The sequence below is a fragment of the Ictidomys tridecemlineatus genome, chromosome 4, assembly GCF_052094955.1.
Source record: "Ictidomys tridecemlineatus isolate mIctTri1 chromosome 4, mIctTri1.hap1, whole genome shotgun sequence".
Classification (NCBI taxonomy): Eukaryota; Metazoa; Chordata; class Mammalia; order Rodentia; family Sciuridae; genus Ictidomys; species Ictidomys tridecemlineatus.
Genome location: NC_135480.1, coordinates 103,537,756 through 103,558,279, shown reverse-complemented (window position 1 = coordinate 103,558,279; position 20,524 = coordinate 103,537,756). Strand labels below are relative to the sequence as shown.

General features: G+C 33.2%; 1 protein-coding gene across 9 annotated transcripts in view; it reads right to left on the bottom strand.

Annotated features, from left to right (window-relative positions):
• The window catches only part of Arhgef12 (Rho guanine nucleotide exchange factor 12), a 138,491-nt gene that overhangs the window by 51,383 nt on the left and 66,584 nt on the right, over window positions 1-20,524 (bottom strand). For 4 of the 9 annotated variants that reach the window (XM_013359969.4, XM_013359970.3, XM_040285380.2 and 1 more), the window contains 7 exons: window positions 8,633-8,731; window positions 7,834-7,883; window positions 5,598-5,655; window positions 3,409-3,587; window positions 2,088-2,165; window positions 1,774-1,893; window positions 56-196 (listed from right to left, as the gene is read on the bottom strand). In XM_013359969.4, coding sequence (XP_013215423.2) covers window positions 56-196; window positions 1,774-1,893; window positions 2,088-2,165; window positions 3,409-3,587; window positions 5,598-5,655; window positions 7,834-7,883; window positions 8,633-8,731 — 725 coding nt within the window. Of the gene's footprint in view, window positions 1-55; window positions 197-1,773; window positions 1,894-2,087; window positions 2,166-3,408; window positions 3,588-5,597; window positions 5,656-7,833; window positions 7,884-8,632; window positions 8,732-10,040; window positions 10,086-20,003; window positions 20,061-20,524 lie in introns of all 9 variants that reach the window. The other 5 variants (XM_078047171.1, XM_078047172.1, XM_005328383.5 and 2 more) reach the window with 3 other exon arrangements.

Sequence of the window (20,524 nt, the reverse complement as noted above, 5' to 3'; positions counted from 1 at the left end):
AAGAAGCTGTAAGAAGAGTACAAGAAGATCAAGATTTAGAAAACTTAATGCTTACATCTGCATTGTCACTACTAGGCCGAGATGCATCTCCAGTGCTCCAGTCTGTCCTGCCCAGTCCATCTCCAGGTTCTATTTCTGTCTCACTGCCTGTTAAGGCATCACCTAAAGGCCTGGAGGGTGTAACTACAGCTCCATCCTAAAAGAGAAGAAAGGAGGACACACATACAAACATGTAAAAGAGAATGTTCATTACTGGCTAAACAAAGAAACCAAATGGCATTGTGGTCAACATGTAGACTGCTACAGGTTGAATACTAATGTGATCAAGAATACTTACTGTTCTCAATAAAAAAAAAAAAAATTAGTAACTACTAACTCTATGATCTTAAGATGGAATGACCATAAAGACAGAAAAAGGGATATTTCCAAATATAGCCAAGAAATATATATATATATATATATATATATACATACACACACACACACACACACACACATATATGTAAATTTACATTATACATCTATAAGTAAAGAATTATTTACACTATAACTTCTGATTAACTGCCTTTCAGTGCTTCGGAGTTACAATGAATTGCAAATTCTGGGACAATTGCTATAACATAAGTTAATGTTAAGCTTTTAAATAAGGAATTACATTTCACTGTTCAAACAGGGTAAGACCGTGGCCTTCGATCAATAATAATAATGTGAAAGTGTCAACATTACTCCAGCATAATACTCAAAATGTGACATAGCAAAATTAAAAGTAATGAAAAAAACTGTGTAATGAAAAGTACATTGATACAAAAAGGAGACCTACATACTTTGTGACCTTGAATATGTCCATTTAAACAGTTCAGCCCTAGTTTTCTCAACATGATTTTTCATTTGAAAATGAGATTAGCCTAGATGATCTAAGTACCCTTTTAGTTCTATTACTATGTGGTTTTCACTTCAGCCTAATTCAAGAAGTGATAGATCATCAGCTTTTTCACATTTTAAATGGCTAAAGCAAAATTTGTCCCATTTTTCTTTCAGATAAAATATAAGAAGCTTTATACATCCTACATAAGAACATTACAAAATACATCTGGTTGACATACAAATGCTGAGCTATTTTTTCTAATGAGACCATTATCTGCATAACATACCTATACAGCAAATTCTATGTAAATCTATTTTTAAATTAAAATAAAAATATAGTAACTAAGAGTATAAATGTGTTTTGAAATCCTCAGACTGGGTTTGAATCACAATTCTATCACTTCTGAACTGTACTAGTTCAGAAAGTTGCTTATCTAAGATTTTTAAACTATATATGTAAAATGGAAGAAAACAATAGTATCTCACTTCAAAGGGATGTTGTGCAAATTAGAGAATGCTTGCATGTGTATTTAGTACAATGTCTATCACTGTGCAAAATCTTATGTCCCTGTTTAAAAACATATTTACTGCCATTCTTTCAAGATGGCAAAATGAACCACAAAAATGCAAATATATTTATCTAAATACATTTTTGTAGTTTATTACATCAAAGCAAAAGTGCTGGGTTCTTTTAAAATTATGGAACAAAGAAACATGATATGAGCAAGCAAACAATCAGAAGCCCTTATTTATTTTTGCTAATCATTACTTTTGTAATATTCTACGTAGGACATCTCGTCCTGTGTTCGAAAAACCACTTTAAAAAGGCAACTGCAACATTTTCTGACACATTCCCAGAAGAAAATTTTCCTACAAAAAGTTGGGTAGCATTTTTCATAGTGATGCTACCTGAGCAGAGCCTGTGGCTTTGGATAACTGCTCTTGCAGCTGAGGAATGTGTTTCTTGGCTTCTTGGATCTCTTTTAGCAATCTTTGGGCAGGTGTTCGGTTGTAATCTTCCTGCAATAACTGAAAAGTTATAAAAATATTTTGAGGATTAATTATGCCATGAAAATATAGAAAAAGTTCATTATTAATCAGTAAAATAGTTGATGGAACTGCTTACAATTCTACGGGACTGTGATTATGATAAACACCAACTCAACTATGCCCACTCACATTTTTACTGGCCTGTAAACAGCCCCCATTTCTACTTTAGTTACCTGTAGCCGTTCCTGTTCTTTCTGCAACATTTTTTTCAGAATTTCTACTTTCTGGTTATGAACCACATTATTTTCTTCCTGGAAAAAGAGAAAATGAACAAAAAAACCAACATGTGGAGAGTGAAGCTAAAAACAGAGAAAACAATATAGAAAATGTTCTGCCTCAGTTCTAACTATCAGTACTTTTAGGATTTTCTTCATTCCTGCAGTTATGAAGATGGGTATTTAGATCAATTCTTAAGGATAAAAAATTACAGGGACATTTCTGTCCTTCTATTTCATTTTTACTAAAGAGAACTTACAAGAACATTACTAATATTAGTTGGAAAACTGAAATTGCCTTCATTACATAAACAGTATCTTATACTTCCTTCCTTTGGATTGTTATTATCATTGCATGGCTCAAACTCCCAGTACTTCCTGCCTGAAATATGAAGACAATTCTCTAATTCCTCCTTGTTTCACAACTCTTTAATATTTTACCAATTTAATCTTCCTATAATCCTGTTACAATCATGTCACTCACTTGCTCAAAAGAATGTTGAATGGAATCTTATTGCTTATCCAATTACACCTGTTAATCAGTCTGATAATTGTGAAACATACATAGGCAATTTACTTTTTTCAAGCTCATCTTCTACCATTTACTTGAATAGGTATCAACCAAACAAAAGTCCTGAGTGCTTCCTGAAATATTTGGTGCTTTCTTGGCTCTTTATATCTATTTATCCTACTTCCTTTACATGGGTTACTTTCCTATTACCACCACTTAAATGTTACCTGTTTTACAAAGTTCAATACAAATAAAACCCTTTTATGAAAGCTTTCCTTATCACAACTGGATGTACTTTCTTCCTCCTTTGAACTCTCATAGAGAGTTCACCATACATGCATTCTGCTTTTATATTATGATTGCTTGTATATTCTTGATTCAGTCTCAATGAAGGTTTATTATTAAACACCTATTATATGTCAAGTAATATTTCAGGTTCAGGGAGACAACAATTAACAAACAAAAAGCTTCTGTCTTCTTAAATTATTCATTAGAAGATGACTAAAGACCTGGAACAGAGAATATCTTAATTATATTTTGGGGGATGACACATTATTTTGTATACAGTAGGTGTTTATTATTTAATTAAATTTGCCATGACAATACTCTGCAATCTTCCACATTACTACATGATTTCATATTAGGAAATTATTTTCTAGAATCTTGAACTTAAATCTGTCAATCAGTTCAATACCTCAAAACTCTTAGTATCAAATAAAGAAATCTTTATACAATTGAGCATTTACTAAGAAATTTTCCTACTCTTACCCCCATGAGCACAGGACTAGTGATTCGCTCCATATTCCCAGATGCTCCAGGTGAGTGAGGGGATGTCATGATGGGAGACATATGTCCAATGACTGATGGTTCTACTTCAGAGTCAGCAAGTGGAATCTGGGGCGACCCAGGAGGGCGTCCCTGAACAGTGAGAGCTACATAGGAACCAGCTTGGGGTGTAGAGATGGGAGAAAGAGAAGGGGAAGGAAAATAACATCATCAAGAAACTTTATATAGCATTTCACTACTTAATCTTTGATAGTTCTAAAACTCCAGTCATGTGAGAAAGTCCCATCATCCACTAATCATGTCTCCACAGAAAAATAATGCAATCTCTTTAATGACTGCCCTAAAAATTGAAAAAAAATATACTTTTCTATAGGAAATTACTCATAAGATCAGACTAACTAAAAGAAAACAAAATTTACAATCCCAAGAATATACTTTCCCAATTTAGAGATGATTAACATCAACCATCTACTAATAGATAAATTCAACTAATTTCCTAAATGTAAATGTTTAAAATCATCATATTTGAAGATAACACTAATTAGGCAGGGTTTAATTGACATTTTAGAATGTAATGGCACAATTTCAAAATAACTTTAAAAAAATGAATATGACCAAATAATATCCCACAAAAACAGGGAAAAACACAACAAGCAGAGAATTGTAACTGAAAAAAGTTGGAAGAGTAGACAGTAAAATTCACTAGACACATGAGAGGGAAAAAATATAGACAGAAAAATTATAACACAAAGACTCAACATTATTTACCTAGCATCAAAAAGAAATGAAATGTTCCAAATAAATGACTTTCTAGATAAACTGGTTTTTTAATGATAAAACCTTTTAATCAAGTTCTTCAATACAACTTTTAAATGTATTTCACACTTGCTTCCCAATTTAATCCTCCCAATAAACTCATTATCAATTATTTCATAATGTATAAGGTTCTAAAAACTATTTTTTGTTAACTAAATAGTCACAAATGCTATGTTGCAGGTGAGGAAAGTATAAATACTTGTTAACATTTTTTGGTCTTATTGCTCTGTCAAGAATGTCATCTATCACCTTACTTGGAAAGCAGGTGGAGTTAAATGGTAACAAGAAAGTGAAACTGAAGCTAGGGAAATATACAGTATGGAGCCCAAACTTCACTCACTTCTGAGATTCCCAAATACGTACTGCTATCACTTGCAAGCAAAGCTCAGAGGGGTAACTGAACCCTATCTCCTCCCTTTGCAGATAGGAAAATGGGCCTTACAAGCAATGGGGTCTGGCCTACCCATGTCTCACTACCAGGTGGAGAAGTACTATCATTGACCCTGAAGTACTTAGAGCTAGTTAGTTGCAAACTCTCACTGACTTGAACCCCAATTACACTATGAAGAAATAAATGCAGGGGCGCTACATACCTGAACCTGAAGATCACCAATTCTTAACCCTAAACTTTGTGAAGCCACTATTCTGGGTTATATAATCATTTACTTCCCTGAGGGCAAGAAAATGTGCTACATGATTTCTAAAGTTCCATTCAGTTCATCAGGCCATTGTGTCTGATTTCTCAACCTCCTCTATCTCAGGGGATGCATGCATAACAATTTGTCTTTCAAATATATGTATTCAATATCATCAAGAACTACAAGGATAGGGCTGGGGATATGGCTCAAGCAGAATCTTGCTCGCCTGGCATGTGCAGGGCACTGGGTTCGATCCTCGGAACCACATAAAAATAAAATAAAGATGTTGTGTTCACCGAAGACTAAAAAATAAATATTAAAAAAAATTCTCTCTCTCTCTTTAAAAAAAAAAAAAAGAACTACAAGGATATAATCAACCATATACATGGAGTTGACAGAAGATAATTATTAGTAAATTATAAGTTTTTACCTTAGTCCTTCCTTCAATGCAGGGATTGGAAAATTCCAGCCAAGGGGCTAAATCTGGCCCACAAACTGTTTTGATAAATAAAATTTAACTGAAACAGCCACATCCATTCGTTTACATATGTTCTATGGCTGCTTTTGTGCTACAATGACAGAGTCTAACAGTAAATAAACTACATGGCTCGCAAAGCCTAAAATATTTGCTATTTGCCCTATTATAGAAAATGTTTACTGATCCTCATTCTAAGGGTTTAAAAAAAACAATTAAAATTGAAAATAGCATTCACTTACATTTGATTAGCTTCACCACCTCCAAATGGTTTGAATGAGTCACCAGAGTTCCATTCACCTATAAGAAAATGAAAATAGTGTATGCCAGATACATTCTATTGAGACAATGGGTACGTACTCTAATTACAACAGTTACATCAAAATATGTATATATTTGGTTCAAAATGTGCTTTTATCACTAGTCTATAAAGTGTATTCAGCAACAAAATGAACTTGAACACAAAATCAGTCCTCTATTTAAATTACAACTTACTCACCATGACAAATGACAAAATATGCCATGAAACAGATTTAAAAATCCTTCACAGTGAAGAACTACTGTAATTAGAAAAAAAAAATCTCTGCTTTTAATTACCAGTTCACTGACTTTTCAAAGTTATAATAAATCAAAACATGATTAAAAAGTAATGTTTCCATAATGATACACAATTTACTTTTAGTTTTCCAAATATGACCTAATATTTACCATGAAAATTAATTTTCAGACAGGTTATATGTTAAAAAAAAAGTCATACAAAGCCTCCACTAAACTAATATATAAAGGTAAAAATATCAAACATGGATTTAACATTAATTTCTTTCTCTGAGGTAATGTTAAAGTTCGAATACAAAAGCACCCCAGATATGTCACATTTAACTATGATATCTAATCTTTGAGACACTCTTCTGGCATACAACACTATATGAACTGCACACATACATACATATAACTTCCTTTTTTTACATTGCACTACATATATCTTTCAATAAAGATTCAGGTAGACCTAATCTATTCTTTCTAAAGGCTGCAACTAAAAATGTAGTTTCTCCAGCCCTCATTTATGCACAATTTAGATTGTTCACAAGTTTTTGGTGTAATACTGGCAAAACCAATTTTCCTGTGCACATATCACTTCATGTTTGCAAACTTATCTCTTCAGGTATGTTCTTAAAAGCAAAATTGTTAGTCAACATTTAGATACTTTCTTAAAGGTTTTTTTTTTTTTAAATAAGTATTCAACTAAGTTTCTATTCAAACAAATTTTACCTAATTTACACTCAAGCTTATAAGAGCAGCCATTTATCATGCCCAAACTATGCCAACTATGGATTAGCAATCTTGTAAATTTCCTTACAACCAAATATATTTTTCACTTATCACTTTAATTTCAAATTAACTAAATCACTTAAGTTGAAAATATCCTAATCAATATGCTATTTATTCCAATTACTTTATGAAATTGCTGATGAAATTCTTTGCCTATTTTTCTATTAGAACTATTATTTTCTTAGTAATTTAAAAGTGCTTTTTAAATAAGGACATCATATTGTATAACACATTCAAGATTTCTCCCAAATTATTTTTGTAAAATATGTTCATGGAGTCTTTCCTTGTAAAATAATTTGATTTTAGGTAAACAAGTCAATTGTTTCAAGTGTAACTACTCACAAACCTATTCTATTTCTGCTGGTCAGAATTCAGAATTGAAGATATGTTTTTGAATTCTCCATTGTGTTCTACTGGTCTACATCTATACCAAGTCTACTTCTAGACTAGAATGACATACTCAAAATTAATCAATTCTTTCTTTCTCTCATTTACATAACACACTTTTTCTTTAGCTATTTTTTTTTAATGGTGCTGGGGATGAATCCAGGACCTGTATACCCTAGGCAAGCACTCTACCACTGAGCTATAAGCTCCATTTCTCTTTAGCTAATCCTAAAACTTTGTAAAGTTCATCTGTAAGAACAATCAGTTTGACAAGTAATACACTGCCACAATTTTATGCATATAAGCTATATATATAAAACACACATAAGTTTTATACACATACATACACACACGAGTGTGTGTATATAATTTATTTATTATTTTTGTGTGTGTGTGGTGCTAAGGATTGAACCCAGGGTCTTCTTCATGATAAGCAAGCACTCCACCATTGAGTTAAATTCCCAGCACTCCATATATTTGACAAGACTTTCTTGCTTACAATTAATATGGACAGAAATGATCTATAAAACATAGGGAGTTATTCTCCTACTTAAGAACATACATGCCTACTTATTGAAGTCTTTCATTATGCCATTCAGTAAAAGGTAACATTAATTTAAAAGAAATGAAATAGGGTTTTACAGTTAATGGATCTACATACAATGTGCTTCTTTTTATAAAAATCCTAGTGGAAAAAACTATATAGCTAATACATGTTGTTTTATAATCTTACCATGAGTGCTGTAATAGTCTTTTCCTTACCTTGATGATTCGATCACCTGTCTGTACTCCAGCCCGCATGGCTGCTCCATCTGTATAAAAAATTAATTACATAATATATTGATTCATTTATATTCATTGATAAAAGAGGAAGTGTAGCAAAGCAGTTAAAAACACAGGCTTAAAGTCAGATGTACTTATTCAAATCCTGCCACTGCCACTCACTATTTCTGTGACTCAGACTTATTTTGTTTTTTTACTCTAAGCCTCAGTATCACCTAAAAAATGGAGACAAAAAATATCCACCTCAATGGACTGGAGATACAGCTGCATTGGTAGAGTGCCTGCCTCGCATGCACAAGGCCCTGGGTTTGATCCCCAGCACTCACCGCCCCCCCCCCAAAAAAACCCTACCTCGAATTACATCCCTCCACATAAAGGAAGTATTCAATATATGGTAATAGCAAAAGGTGATATCATTATCATTTGGGAAAAAGAATTGATAGTTTTGAGCCCATTACCATCTCTTTATCCTTAGCAAAATATCACTAGTGTTATGAAGAAATGAATTCTACAAACTTCTAAAAGTGATGACATATAAAGTGTCATGATCAAGGAGTAACATGATTTCTAAAACTAAGAACTGTTTTCTTTCTATGAAGTATAAAGAAATTCAACTATGGTTAATTTGTTCCTTAACACTATAGATAAATCTAGTACAATAGTCCTCATGACCTGCAATCCCTGCAATTATTCTATTCTGGGCAACAGACACTATTTAAACTTTTCTATTCTTACTGTTTGCTTCCAAATAATAGAACTGTTTTTAAAAATGCCTTGCCTTCTTTCACAGACTGTACGAAGACTGGATTGTCTCCACTGACTGTCAGCCCAAATCCATTGTCATCTTTCTGGATGATTACACAACGCTGAACAAGACCTATACAAGATCCACAGAGTAAAGAGAGAGAGAGAGAGAAATAGGGAGAAAAAGGTAATGATTATATTTTAGTAATAAACTGTTTTCTATCTAAAGAAATGTACATAGCTTATGAAACTCACATATTATAAAAACACCAACCCATAAGTAAAACAATAATATCACAAGAGTCATAAATATTGTCTTCTCATTAGAGAAGTAAAGTAGAATTGTTCCAGGATTTAAAACAGTGATGATAAACTGGAAAAGAAAGTATCAGAGATGGGACAATTAAAAGGAAAGTCCACCCACATATATGCTAATTATTTGTAATATAAAATCCTACACCACTGTACTCTAATTGGTGTTTCACCTAAGAAAATTGAAGACTACAGGACATGAGGCCAGGAGTGTCTAATTCCAGAGAAATTCAATCTTAACCTCAATAAAATATACTCAGGAAAATAGAAACAAAGAAAGGGGGTGCTTACAGAATACCTGAAGAAGGAAAGAGTTCAAGGGAAGAAAAACTCTGGCTCATAGAAAAAATAAAAAGAAAGTCGGGCACTTTAGCACACACCAGTGATCCCAAATATTTGGGAAGATAAGGCCGGAGGATCACAAGTACAAGGCCAGCTCCAGCAACTTAGCAAGTCCCTGTCTCAAATTAAAATATTTAAAAAGCGCTGGGGATATAATAACTCAGTAGCAAAGTGTCCCTGGGTTCAATATCCCATACTGAGATAAACAAATAAATAAAAGAGGAGAAAAAAAGCAGAAAAGAGGGCTGAGGATACAGCCTAGTAAAACAGCACTTTCCTAGCATGCACAAGGCCTTGGGTTTCAATCTCCAGCACCACACACACACACACACACACACACACAAAAAAAAAAAAAAAACCGAACCTATGGGCCCAACCTATCCTTTCATGTTTTTCATATACTCACCTGATTCCTACAGGACAATTGGTTCCCTTCTACTTAAAACTGTCCAGGCAAGGTGAGAGAAAAAAGGGCCCAATCAAAGAAAGAGGAACATTTCAGACTAGAACCCTGATTACTTGTTTTTATAAAGGATCAAATCTGAAGTTCCTAAACTCTGCATTGGACAGACTGTATATTTTCAGTTTTACAGGAAAAATACACACACACACACACACACACACACACACACACACACACACACACAACATATAAAATAACAAAGAAAAAGATGATTAGAAAAACAAACACTTCTTTTAAATAAAGATTTTTATACCAAGAACCACAATCTTTTAAATAAATCTGATGTACAAAGGATAGGTTTAATATATTAATAATATATTCTTACCATAGTATATGCTTGCTGATAATGATGCACTATGAGTATGTGAGCCTATGAAATACAAAAAACTAGTAATAACAGGATCCCCATATAGAAAACATGAACCTCAAACTTATATCCCACACAAAGACTAATTTAAAACAGATCATGAGGGCTGGGTATGTAGCTCAGTGGCAGAGCCCTTATCTAGCATGTGCAAGTTCCTGGATTTGATCCCCAGCATCATGAAAAAAAAAAAAAAAAAACCAGACCATGAACCTAAACATAAAAGCTAAAACTTTCCAGAAGAAAACATAGAATCTTCAAGATCCAAGGATAGGCATAGATCTCTTAGTAGAAAAAGGGAAACAACTGTAAAAGAAAAATCTGGTAAACTGGTCTCAAAACTGAAAAACATTTGCTCTCTAAAAGCACATTGATACAAAAATGAAAAATCAAGTCACAGACTGAGAGAAAAATATTCACAATATAGTACAAATATCTGACAAAGAGCCTGTATCCAGATTATATCTTAAAAAGCAACTCTACAGTTCAACAATGGAAGACAAATTTTAAAAGGAGCAAAATATTTAAATAAGCATATCACAAAGAAAGATATACCAACAGCCAAAAAGCACAATGCAAAAGTGCTTTAACATCTGCCATCATCAGGAAAATGCAAATTAAAACCACAACGAAATTATTTTCTACCAACCAGAAAGCTAAAAATAAAAAGACTGACGATAACAAAGTTAGTAAGGATATGGAGCCGCTGGAACTCTCACATTGTTGGTGGGAGTGTACAAACCCTTGGGAAAACAGTTTGAAATTTTGCATAAAGTTAAACATAATTTACATATGAACCAGCAAGCAATTTCATTCTCAAGTAATGAAAATTCATATCCACAAAAAGACTCAAATGTCCACCAACAGATAAATGGATAAACATATTGTGGGTCTAACCATACTAAAAAATTACCTAGCAAGGAAAAAAAAAAACTACTCACATATACAACAAACATGGATGAATCACAAAAACATTATATACTAATCAAAACAAGCCAAATACAAAAGAGGGTACACATTATATGATTTAAATGCAAAGAGGAAAACCTAAAGTACAGAAACAAAAAAAGCAGAATAGTGATTGCCGAGGAGAGGAGTGAGAATGACTACAAAGAGAAACAAAGGAACTTTCTGGGGTGATGGAAATGTTCTATATCTTAATTAAGGTATGGCATGAGTATATTCATTTGTCAAAACTCTTCAAACCTCACACTTAAAATTAGTCATTCTTATTTCAATAAAACTGGTTTTCAACATTAAACAACTTGTTAGCCATCACTCTAGGGATTACTAAGTACTAAGCAGTATTTGTTTTCACAAATTCACCACTCCCACAAAACAGTAAATTCTAATGAGGGTGAAGAGAAATAGACTATAAGAATTCAAACTCTTTCATCTGTTCAATGGCCTCCTTCAATCAGAAAAACCACAAATCAGAAGGGTATAAACTATATAAAGTTAATATAACATATATAAAGTACTTAGCTCAATGCCTCACAAACAGAAAGGGTTCAGAAATGTTAGCTCTTATATTGTTATGATTAGGGACATTGCCCTTGGAGTTTGCTGCTCGGAAATATATTAACCATCTAGCTGAGTGCAGTGGGTACTCCTATAATCCCAAAGGCTCAGGAGGCTGAGACAGGAAGGTCACAAGTTCAAGGCCAGCAACAGCAACCTAGTAAGGCCCTAAGCAACTAAGGGAGACCCTAACTCAAAATAAAAAGGGCTGGGGATTTAGCTCAGTGAGAAAGCTACCAGTTCAAAAAACAAAAATGTATTACCCATCTATCCATGTCACCATTAAAAACCAAATACGAATACTTTTATATTAATATACTCTAATCATTAATGCAAATGATTCTCAGGACAATCAATCCTCATTCACGTTTTGGATGGGGAAGAAAGAGAGAAGGGAGATTTTCAAGAGCAAGGCTTCTTTTATAGTCAGCTCTAGAAGATGAAGGACAGCAAAAAAGTCAAGAAACAAATCGTATCCTCTTAAAAGCTTCTCCTAGGGCTAAAGATGTAGCTCAGTAGCAAGGCATTTATCTAGCATGCACAGGGCCCTGGGTTCAATCCCTAGTACTGCCAGGAAAAAAACAAAACCAAAAAACTTTACCTAAATATCCTCATGTAAACTCCCCCTGCACCTCTATTTACTCCTATCACATCACGTCACCATCAATGAATATTGATGGTATTTGGTTTTATTCCCTCATTATTATATGCTTCAAAAGTGCAGAGTGCTATATCTTGTTCACTATTTTAGTTCAGAAATTGGCATGTATTCTGGCACAGAAGAAACTTTTAAAAACTTGCTAATGAAATTCAGAAAAGTAGAGGAGTCTAGAGATGAGTGGAAGCCCAAAGAGGGAAGTGATTAAAAAGAAAAAAATCATAATTACTTTTACAAATATGTCTAGGGTCCTAAGAGGCTGCTACGGGTTAATATATTAGGATTACTGCATACATTATTTACAGAATACTGTAAATTTGCTTTTTCCAATTCATAATAGTTCCAGCCTGATAAACTTCTCTCTTAATTCTATATCAAGGAGATAATGAGGTACAAGGGATAAAGAGTAAAAGGAAAAAAAGCTAAGCACACATCTATTCATCTTTCTCTTCTCTCCATCCCCAAAATATGATTCACTTTTGTTCTTCTAAGTCTACTTGCTAATCTGAGACTCTAGTGTACTTCAACACATAAGAATTACTAGACCTCCACAAAAAGAATGCACTTTACATTTTAAACATGTAATCAGTTCAGAATCTATGAATTCAAATTAATTATTATAATAATTATTATTACTAATAATTATTATTATTACTAATAATTATTATAATAATACCCTATTGCCCTGTTAATCTGTGCCATCTGCATAAATTTAGATTTATGGTCATAATAAAGGGAAAACTAAGTCATAATTCAGAAATCCAATCTCAAATGCTCGCTTCTATGATGTTACCTCCCACTCACAAACAAATCAGATTTTTTTCTTTGTTCTAGAGATACATGATCTACTTGTAGAACAGAAGCTATTCTGACCCACTTCCGGGGAAATTCCACCTTCTGTAAGAGTGAAATCATCAACACTGACTAAATTATTACATCATAGCAAAGTCCTTGACCAAAAAACCTACTTTTGTTTTAGCAAATTTGTTTGAGTATTCATCTACTAGTTAGTTAACACTGCAGTCTACAGGTGCTGTAAAGATAAAAACAGAAAACTACTAGAAGTCTTTGCTCTCAAAGAACTTAAATTTTTAGATTTGAAATAACTAAGAATCAGATTATGGTACAGACAAGAGGCCCTATATGTTATAAAAAGAAGAGTAAGAGAAAAGTGCAATCTAACACCAAAACAGACATTTTGAATTTCATGAATTAAAAAATCCCCAAACTAACATTTATCGATTTTACTTTTTCTGGTTGAAGGCCATGGTTTTGTTTTGTTGCTAAATCCCTCACTATGATAAAGTTTATCAATCTAACTATCATACAAATATGTATATCTCTGAATGAGTTTTACAAAATCATACAAACACTTGGATGTAAGCTGTATCCCAGCACTTTATATAGAGACAGAGTGTGTTTAAGAAGAAGACAGTAAAAAGGCTTCAACTTCCTTGAAACTCTTATCAGAGTAATATTTTTTCACCCTCATGGTTCTTAGTGTCACATGAAGATTGTTCACAGATATCTATTTTTTAAGTATATATGTGGTATTGGTGAGTAAGTGTATCTCTAAATGCATTTATCAAAAGGTATTGCAAAGCTTTCTTTTGTACTAGCCTATGAATGTGTAGAAAGCAAGTATAGACTCCTATTATTTGTTTTCCTATTCTTTAGCACAGTGCCTGGCATATAATAGGTGTTCAATAAAGCATTACTAAATAAATCTGAATTTATTTTACATAACAGAGATTTGAAATAAATCATACTCAATTATTTTTAAATAAGAAAATTAGAGTCCTAAAGACCATTCAAAGTAAATAAATAATTCTGTAAGGACACTAATTAATCTCTGGTCTGGCAAAATTCCAACAAAAACAATTTGATCCCCAATCTACCCCAAACTAACCCCTCTACTTAATTTTTTTTTTAATTTTCTGTCTTGATATTTCCCCCTGGAAGCCAATAAACTGATATCATGCTTATTCTCAGTGAAATAAAAATATTCTGCCAAATTTACATAAATTATTCCTTCCTAAATTTTATTCCCCTTTCATAACAAAGGACTTTTTTGTTATAAATAACGTGGCATATGAAACCAACACAAAAAGACTATTTGTTGCTTAATAGGTAATTTTCAATGATAATATTTTGAAGGTGAAAAAAAAGTAAATCTTTGTAATGCTTTGGAGTAAAGAAGAAAAAGTGATAAATATGTATTCTGAAAAATTTGAGGGTCTGGGCATGTAGCTCAGTCAGTAGAGTGCTTGCCTCACATGCACAGGGTCCTTGGTTCAATCCCTAGCACCACAAAAAAAAAAAAAAGAGAGAGAGAGAGAGAGAGAGTAAGTATTGTCATATTTCACTATATTTTTTTAAAAGGTCAGAGCTATAGTGCCAGATAGTAAATTAATGAAAATGGAGTGTTAAATATGTAAGGCAACATGCTAAATCTCCTATGCTACTTTCGCCTTAGAGAGCACGCATTTTTAGTTTTTCTTCGCCTTTTCTTTTATTACATGACCAAACTTCTTTAAGTCTCACTTCTTAAGAATTAGCTTCGGGGAAGGGTGTGAAGAAAAACCATGTGCAACCTAATAAAAACAGCTCATTTTTAAACTGCTGCCAGACATACATGTTTTATGAGTAAGTCCTCAGATAATCCTTTGATTAAGAAGCCTCTGCATTCTAAATGCACAATGCTGCCAGAAAGAGGAGCCTCAAGTTCCAAGTATACTGATTTTATTCTTTTAGACCACTATCAGAAACAAGTTGCTTTTCTTTTCTTTTTTTGGGGGGGGGGGGCCCTACTGGGAAATGAACCTCGGTGCACTCTACCGCTGAGCTACATCCGCAGCCCTTTTTATACATGAGACAAGAGTCTCACTAAAGTGTGAGGCTAGTCTTAAACTTGTGATTCTCTGGTCTCAGCCTCTGGAGTCACTGGGATTACAGGCATGTACCACCACACCCAGTTATAAGTCTCTTTTCTAAGTTACTTGTACATCTACTTTATACTTTTTCAGAAAGGAAGAAAGAGCCAATTAAGATGGGACAAGATGTTATTCTATCACTTCTGTATACTAAAATACTTGATTTCAAATTCAGCAATCATTCACTTGAAACACACTTAAGAAAGTACCTCTCCACAGTACAATTCACAATAGCTAAATTGTGGAACCAACCTAGATGCTCTTCAATAGATAAAGAAACTGTGGTATATATATATATCCACTGGAACATTACTCAGCATTAAAAGACAATAAAATCACGGCATTTTCAGGTAAATGGATGGAGTTGGAGAACATGATGCTAAGTGAAGTAAGCCAATTCCAAAAACCCAAAGGCCGAATGTTTTCTCTGATATGTGGATCCTGATCCATAATGGGAGTGGTGGGGGGAACATAGGAGAAATGGAGGAACTTTATATAGGGCAAAGGGAAGGAGGGGAAGGGAGGGGGATAGGGGTAAGAAAGACGATGAAATGAGATGGACATCATTATCCTAAGTACATGTACGAAGACACAAGTGGTATGACTCTACTTTGTGTACAACCAGAGTAATGAAAACTTGTGCTCTATATCTATATTATGAATTGAAATGCATTCTGCTGTCATGTCTAACAAATTAGAATATATATTTTTTTTTAAAAAAAAGGAAGGTAATAGGGTAATGGGTTTGAAACAATAAAATTGAGAAAAAGGTACCTCTCCAAAGAGCCAGGTACCATAGAGGGTGCAAATATAAATATAGATGCAAATAACCAGACACAAAGCTGGATGTTAAATTCAGAAACAACAAAATTAGCTGAGCAGCTTTGGAAAAGCCCTGTGAAAAGACAGTATTTTTTAATTGACAGATAAAATTGTATGTATTTATAGTGTATAACAAAAATTTTAGATTTAACTATTCTACAGTTTGTAAATATTTAACTAATTAGCAAATGTATTAATTCATATAGTTATCATTTTCTGTAAGAACACTCCACATCCACTCTCGGCATTTTTCAAGAATATAACATATTGTCACTAATCACAAGGAACAATAGACCTATTAAACTTATTCCTCCTATTTAACTATAATTAAGTATCAGTATTTGAACTGCGCCTTAAAGGATGGATGGGATTCTAAATTACAGGACATAAACCAATCATTCAAGACAACAGTATATGAACTGAGTAAAGGTATAATATCAAGATATAGTTGGAGAATGCAAAATTTGGAAGAGCGTCTGGTACCTTTAGGTGAATACTAGTAAATTAAGTAATAATAATTTAGAAACAAATTATTACATATCTTAATAACTATTTGTACTTTATTAACAAGTAAATGACCAAATACTTATTTTAATAATATTAATCTCATGAGTCAAGGCAGAATATAGAAGAATAAAGACAAGGAAGTGAATAATGTGAAACTGAAGTTAAACAAAGTTATGAACCTATTAAAAAAGTCTCATGGTATGCAAAACTAAACAAGGCAGTGTGGATGGAATCAGAATGAGGGATAAAAAACACTGAGATGGTATAAAACAAGGTGGCCTGGCAAATAGTTGAAAAACAGGAGAAAACAGTTGAAAAACAATGAGAAGTAAAAGATGACTATAAGGAAATAAGAGGAAGTAAATGGAAGAACTATAATGTCATTGAAAGAATTAGGTAAATCAAGAGGAAGATTGATCTCTGGTCATTCTGAATTTGAGGGTGACTTAGAGTGAAACTATACCACAAACAATTAAAACGTAACTGGCAGCTAGAAGAAAGATTAGGAACAGAAACAGTGTAAGACAAGGGGTAAAAAGCAACCAATACACAAAGACAAGACAATTACAAAGATTTTTTTTAAAAAAGCCAAATTGATGAAATATAGAAAACAAGGAAAAGTAACTGCATTGCCAAATGGCTCTGAAGGAAGGTAAGAACCAAGAAAAGCTAATGGATTTTTCAAGCAGGATGTCTTGGTTCATAGTTCAGATAGCATGAGTTCAGAAGTTAGTTTATAAGAGGTTAAGAAATGAAAGAATTATAAGGACACCGAAGGTTCATATAGAACACTCTTCAAAAGGCTGAAGGGGGCTGGGGCTAGGGCTCAGTGGTTAAGTGCTTGCCTGGCACATGTGAGGTGCTGGGTTCAATCCTCAGCACCACATAAAAATAAATAAATAAATAAAGATATCATTCCAACTATATCTAAAAATATATATATATTTTTAAAAAGGCTGAAGAAGGACAGGGGTTGTGACTTAGTGGCAGAGCGCTTGCCTTGCATGTGCGAGGCCTTGGGTTCTATCCTCAACGCCAAATACATATTTATTTAAAGATATTGTGTCCATCTACAATTAAAAAATATATTTAAAAAAACACTAAAAAAAAGGAACAATCTGATGGGAGCAAAAATCAAACAAGAACTTTTCTTTTGAAAGATGTGAGAAGTCTGATTAAGAAAAATATATGCATTTTTTAAAAATACATAAACTATGAAGTACCCAAACCAAGATATTTAAAGGTCAGGTTGATAATCCTAATCCAAAAACCTGAAATACAAAATGTTTCTAAATCTTAAACCTCTTGAACATGAAACTGGAAGTGGGAAGCTGCACACTTGACCTCATATGATAAGTCTCAGTCAAAACAATCAAAATTATTTAAAATATTATATAAAATTATCTTCAGGCTATGTATATAGGCATATATGAAACATAAGTGAATTTCATATTTAGACTTGGGTCCCAAACCTAAGATAATGAGTTATGTATATCCTCATATTCCAAAATCCAAAAAATTTAGAAATCTGAAACACTTCTGGTCTCTAGTATTTCAGATAAGGGATTACTCAGACTGTACTGTTTATTCCTCAAAAGTCTGAAGTAGGCTTGAAATAAGACCATACACTAAAGCAGAAAGTCCCCAGTAGCTATGACTCTTCTCAGACATATTGTCACATTTCCAGTCTTTCCATGACACCTTTGAGTATCTTTTCTACCCATACTAACTGCATACAGTCTATATAAGTCTATCCACACAGTTGATAAAACATTTGTAATGTGAAAGAGTTACATTAGCACGCTAACTCACTAACTCTAATCAATTCGTCTCTCTGAGGAATGCTTTTTGAGGACCAGTGGCTCAGTTCCTTCCAAAAAAGGTATTTCAAGAGTTCTTACGGAGCCACACCTCACTTCCCAACTACCACTTAAAATGCTTCTATCATTACCAAGCTAACAGCGTGTCTGAACTAGTGTAATATTCCTATCACTGGTAAGGAAAATATTAGTATAATATTTCTTGTCATAGATTCCTAAATTTTTGCCCTCATCCAAAGCAAACAACAAGTAACTACATACAAACCACATATCTAGGAAAATGGTGAGGAAGATGAAACATACTACAAAGGCTACTATGAAAGACTGGAATTATCAGGACAATGTTGATGTTTCCAAGGACAGACTAAACCATAGGAAGCTATTTACATATAACAGAAAGAGAGGGTACAGGAATTGGGAAGTTATATTTCTTATTCATTGGAAGCCATATTTTGGAGGAAAAGAAAGCACATAAAATTTACATGCCACAAAGCCTTCTAAACATTGTCTGTCAAACTATACAGAAAAAGTCAAGTAAAAAACTATGGCTTATATATCTAATGTAGAATCATTAACTAATTTAGAACCAAACACTGAGCCTTCATAATATTAAACAGTATCAGATATTATAGGCTCAATTGTAGGAAGATGTTTTAAAAGAGGAAGGGGCAGTTGCATATGTTTTCCTCTCATATACTTCAAACTAGGAAACACCTACATCTAGGTAAACTTTCATTTGATCAACTCTATTACAAAAAATTTGGGTTTTGGGTTTTTATTTTCTTGAGGCTGAATTTGAAATTTTCCTAAAAAGAAGTATGTTATTTTTTCAGAGAATACTTTTAAAAGTCTTACTTCTGGTAATGCCTCTCCTACTCACTTTTCTCGAAAAACTTATTAGGTGCCAAAATAAGTGAAGTAAGCAGGTAAAACTGCAAAGGAAAAGGAAATTTCTACAAATATGGTTTTTTTATCTTTGAAAGATAGGATATGGTTTGAAAATATTAATGTTTTCATCATCTATTACAAAAGCTGACCATTAAGGTTAAGCTTGTTCTTTGTGAAGATTATTTTCAAGTTATCATTGAAATTTTCACATTCAGAATAAGCTTCAGGGAAATTTCAGAAAGGCACAAATTCTTCAAGGACGAAAATAAAATACTTCTATATTTTTGCTATTATGGATACATTCCATAAGAATGATTCTTCCAGGTAATGAAGCAATTAAAAATAAACAAACATTCCACAGATCTGCTAATATAGTAATTTAACACTTAGAGGAAAATATTTAACATTAACTGCTTAAACTCTACATAATCCAAATAGCAAACAAGACATAGGAAGAAGATGCCAAGAATTCAAAGCCAGTCCACGTTATTTGGAGGAACCAGACCCAAACATATTAGAGACAATCACTTTCCTAATATATACAGGATGAAAGGCACAAGATGAGTAATGTGGCCTATTCTTAATCTTCAATGTTAGTTTCTAGCAATCTTAGGCTTCCACATCACAGCCACATTAGAACCCCAGGCTCCCTTTCCCTGCAGTAGATCATGCCATGCAGAGCAAACACAAGAAAGGATGCAGTTACAAAAAACAAAATGAAACAGCATGAAGCAAGCTCCAAAGGTGCAAGGCTGAATTAGCTACATTAGCTTACCATATATCTCGGATCTACTCTCCTCTGAACTAGACTTTGTCTTCTTGGAGGAACTATCTGCACAAGAGCGGGAGAAAAGGAGAGATATAGAAAATATGGAGACCAATGTAAGGGGAAAAATTCATGGGGAAAAAAGAATGAATCATGATCAAGTTAAACCGTGCAAACAAAGTATGAACATCACAGATGATAGCACTTAGAACAGTCATGAATAGCACAGGTAATGACATATTTAAAGATTTATCAAAGAAATGACAGTGCAATAAAACTACAGTCAAACAAAACAACACATGAATAGTCCACAAAATACATCATCTGTAACTGGGAGAGATGCCAAAAGCACTAAAAGCTACAATAATCTCATTATAAAGTAACATACTTCTTTGTTAAATCTGTCTTTGGAGATGAGGATATCACAGAGGAATACAGAACAAATTTAACTAGACTATAATATTTTAAAGAATATAGGGCAGAAACTTATGACTTATTAGCAAGACAATTGTAACTACTCATATCAGTGA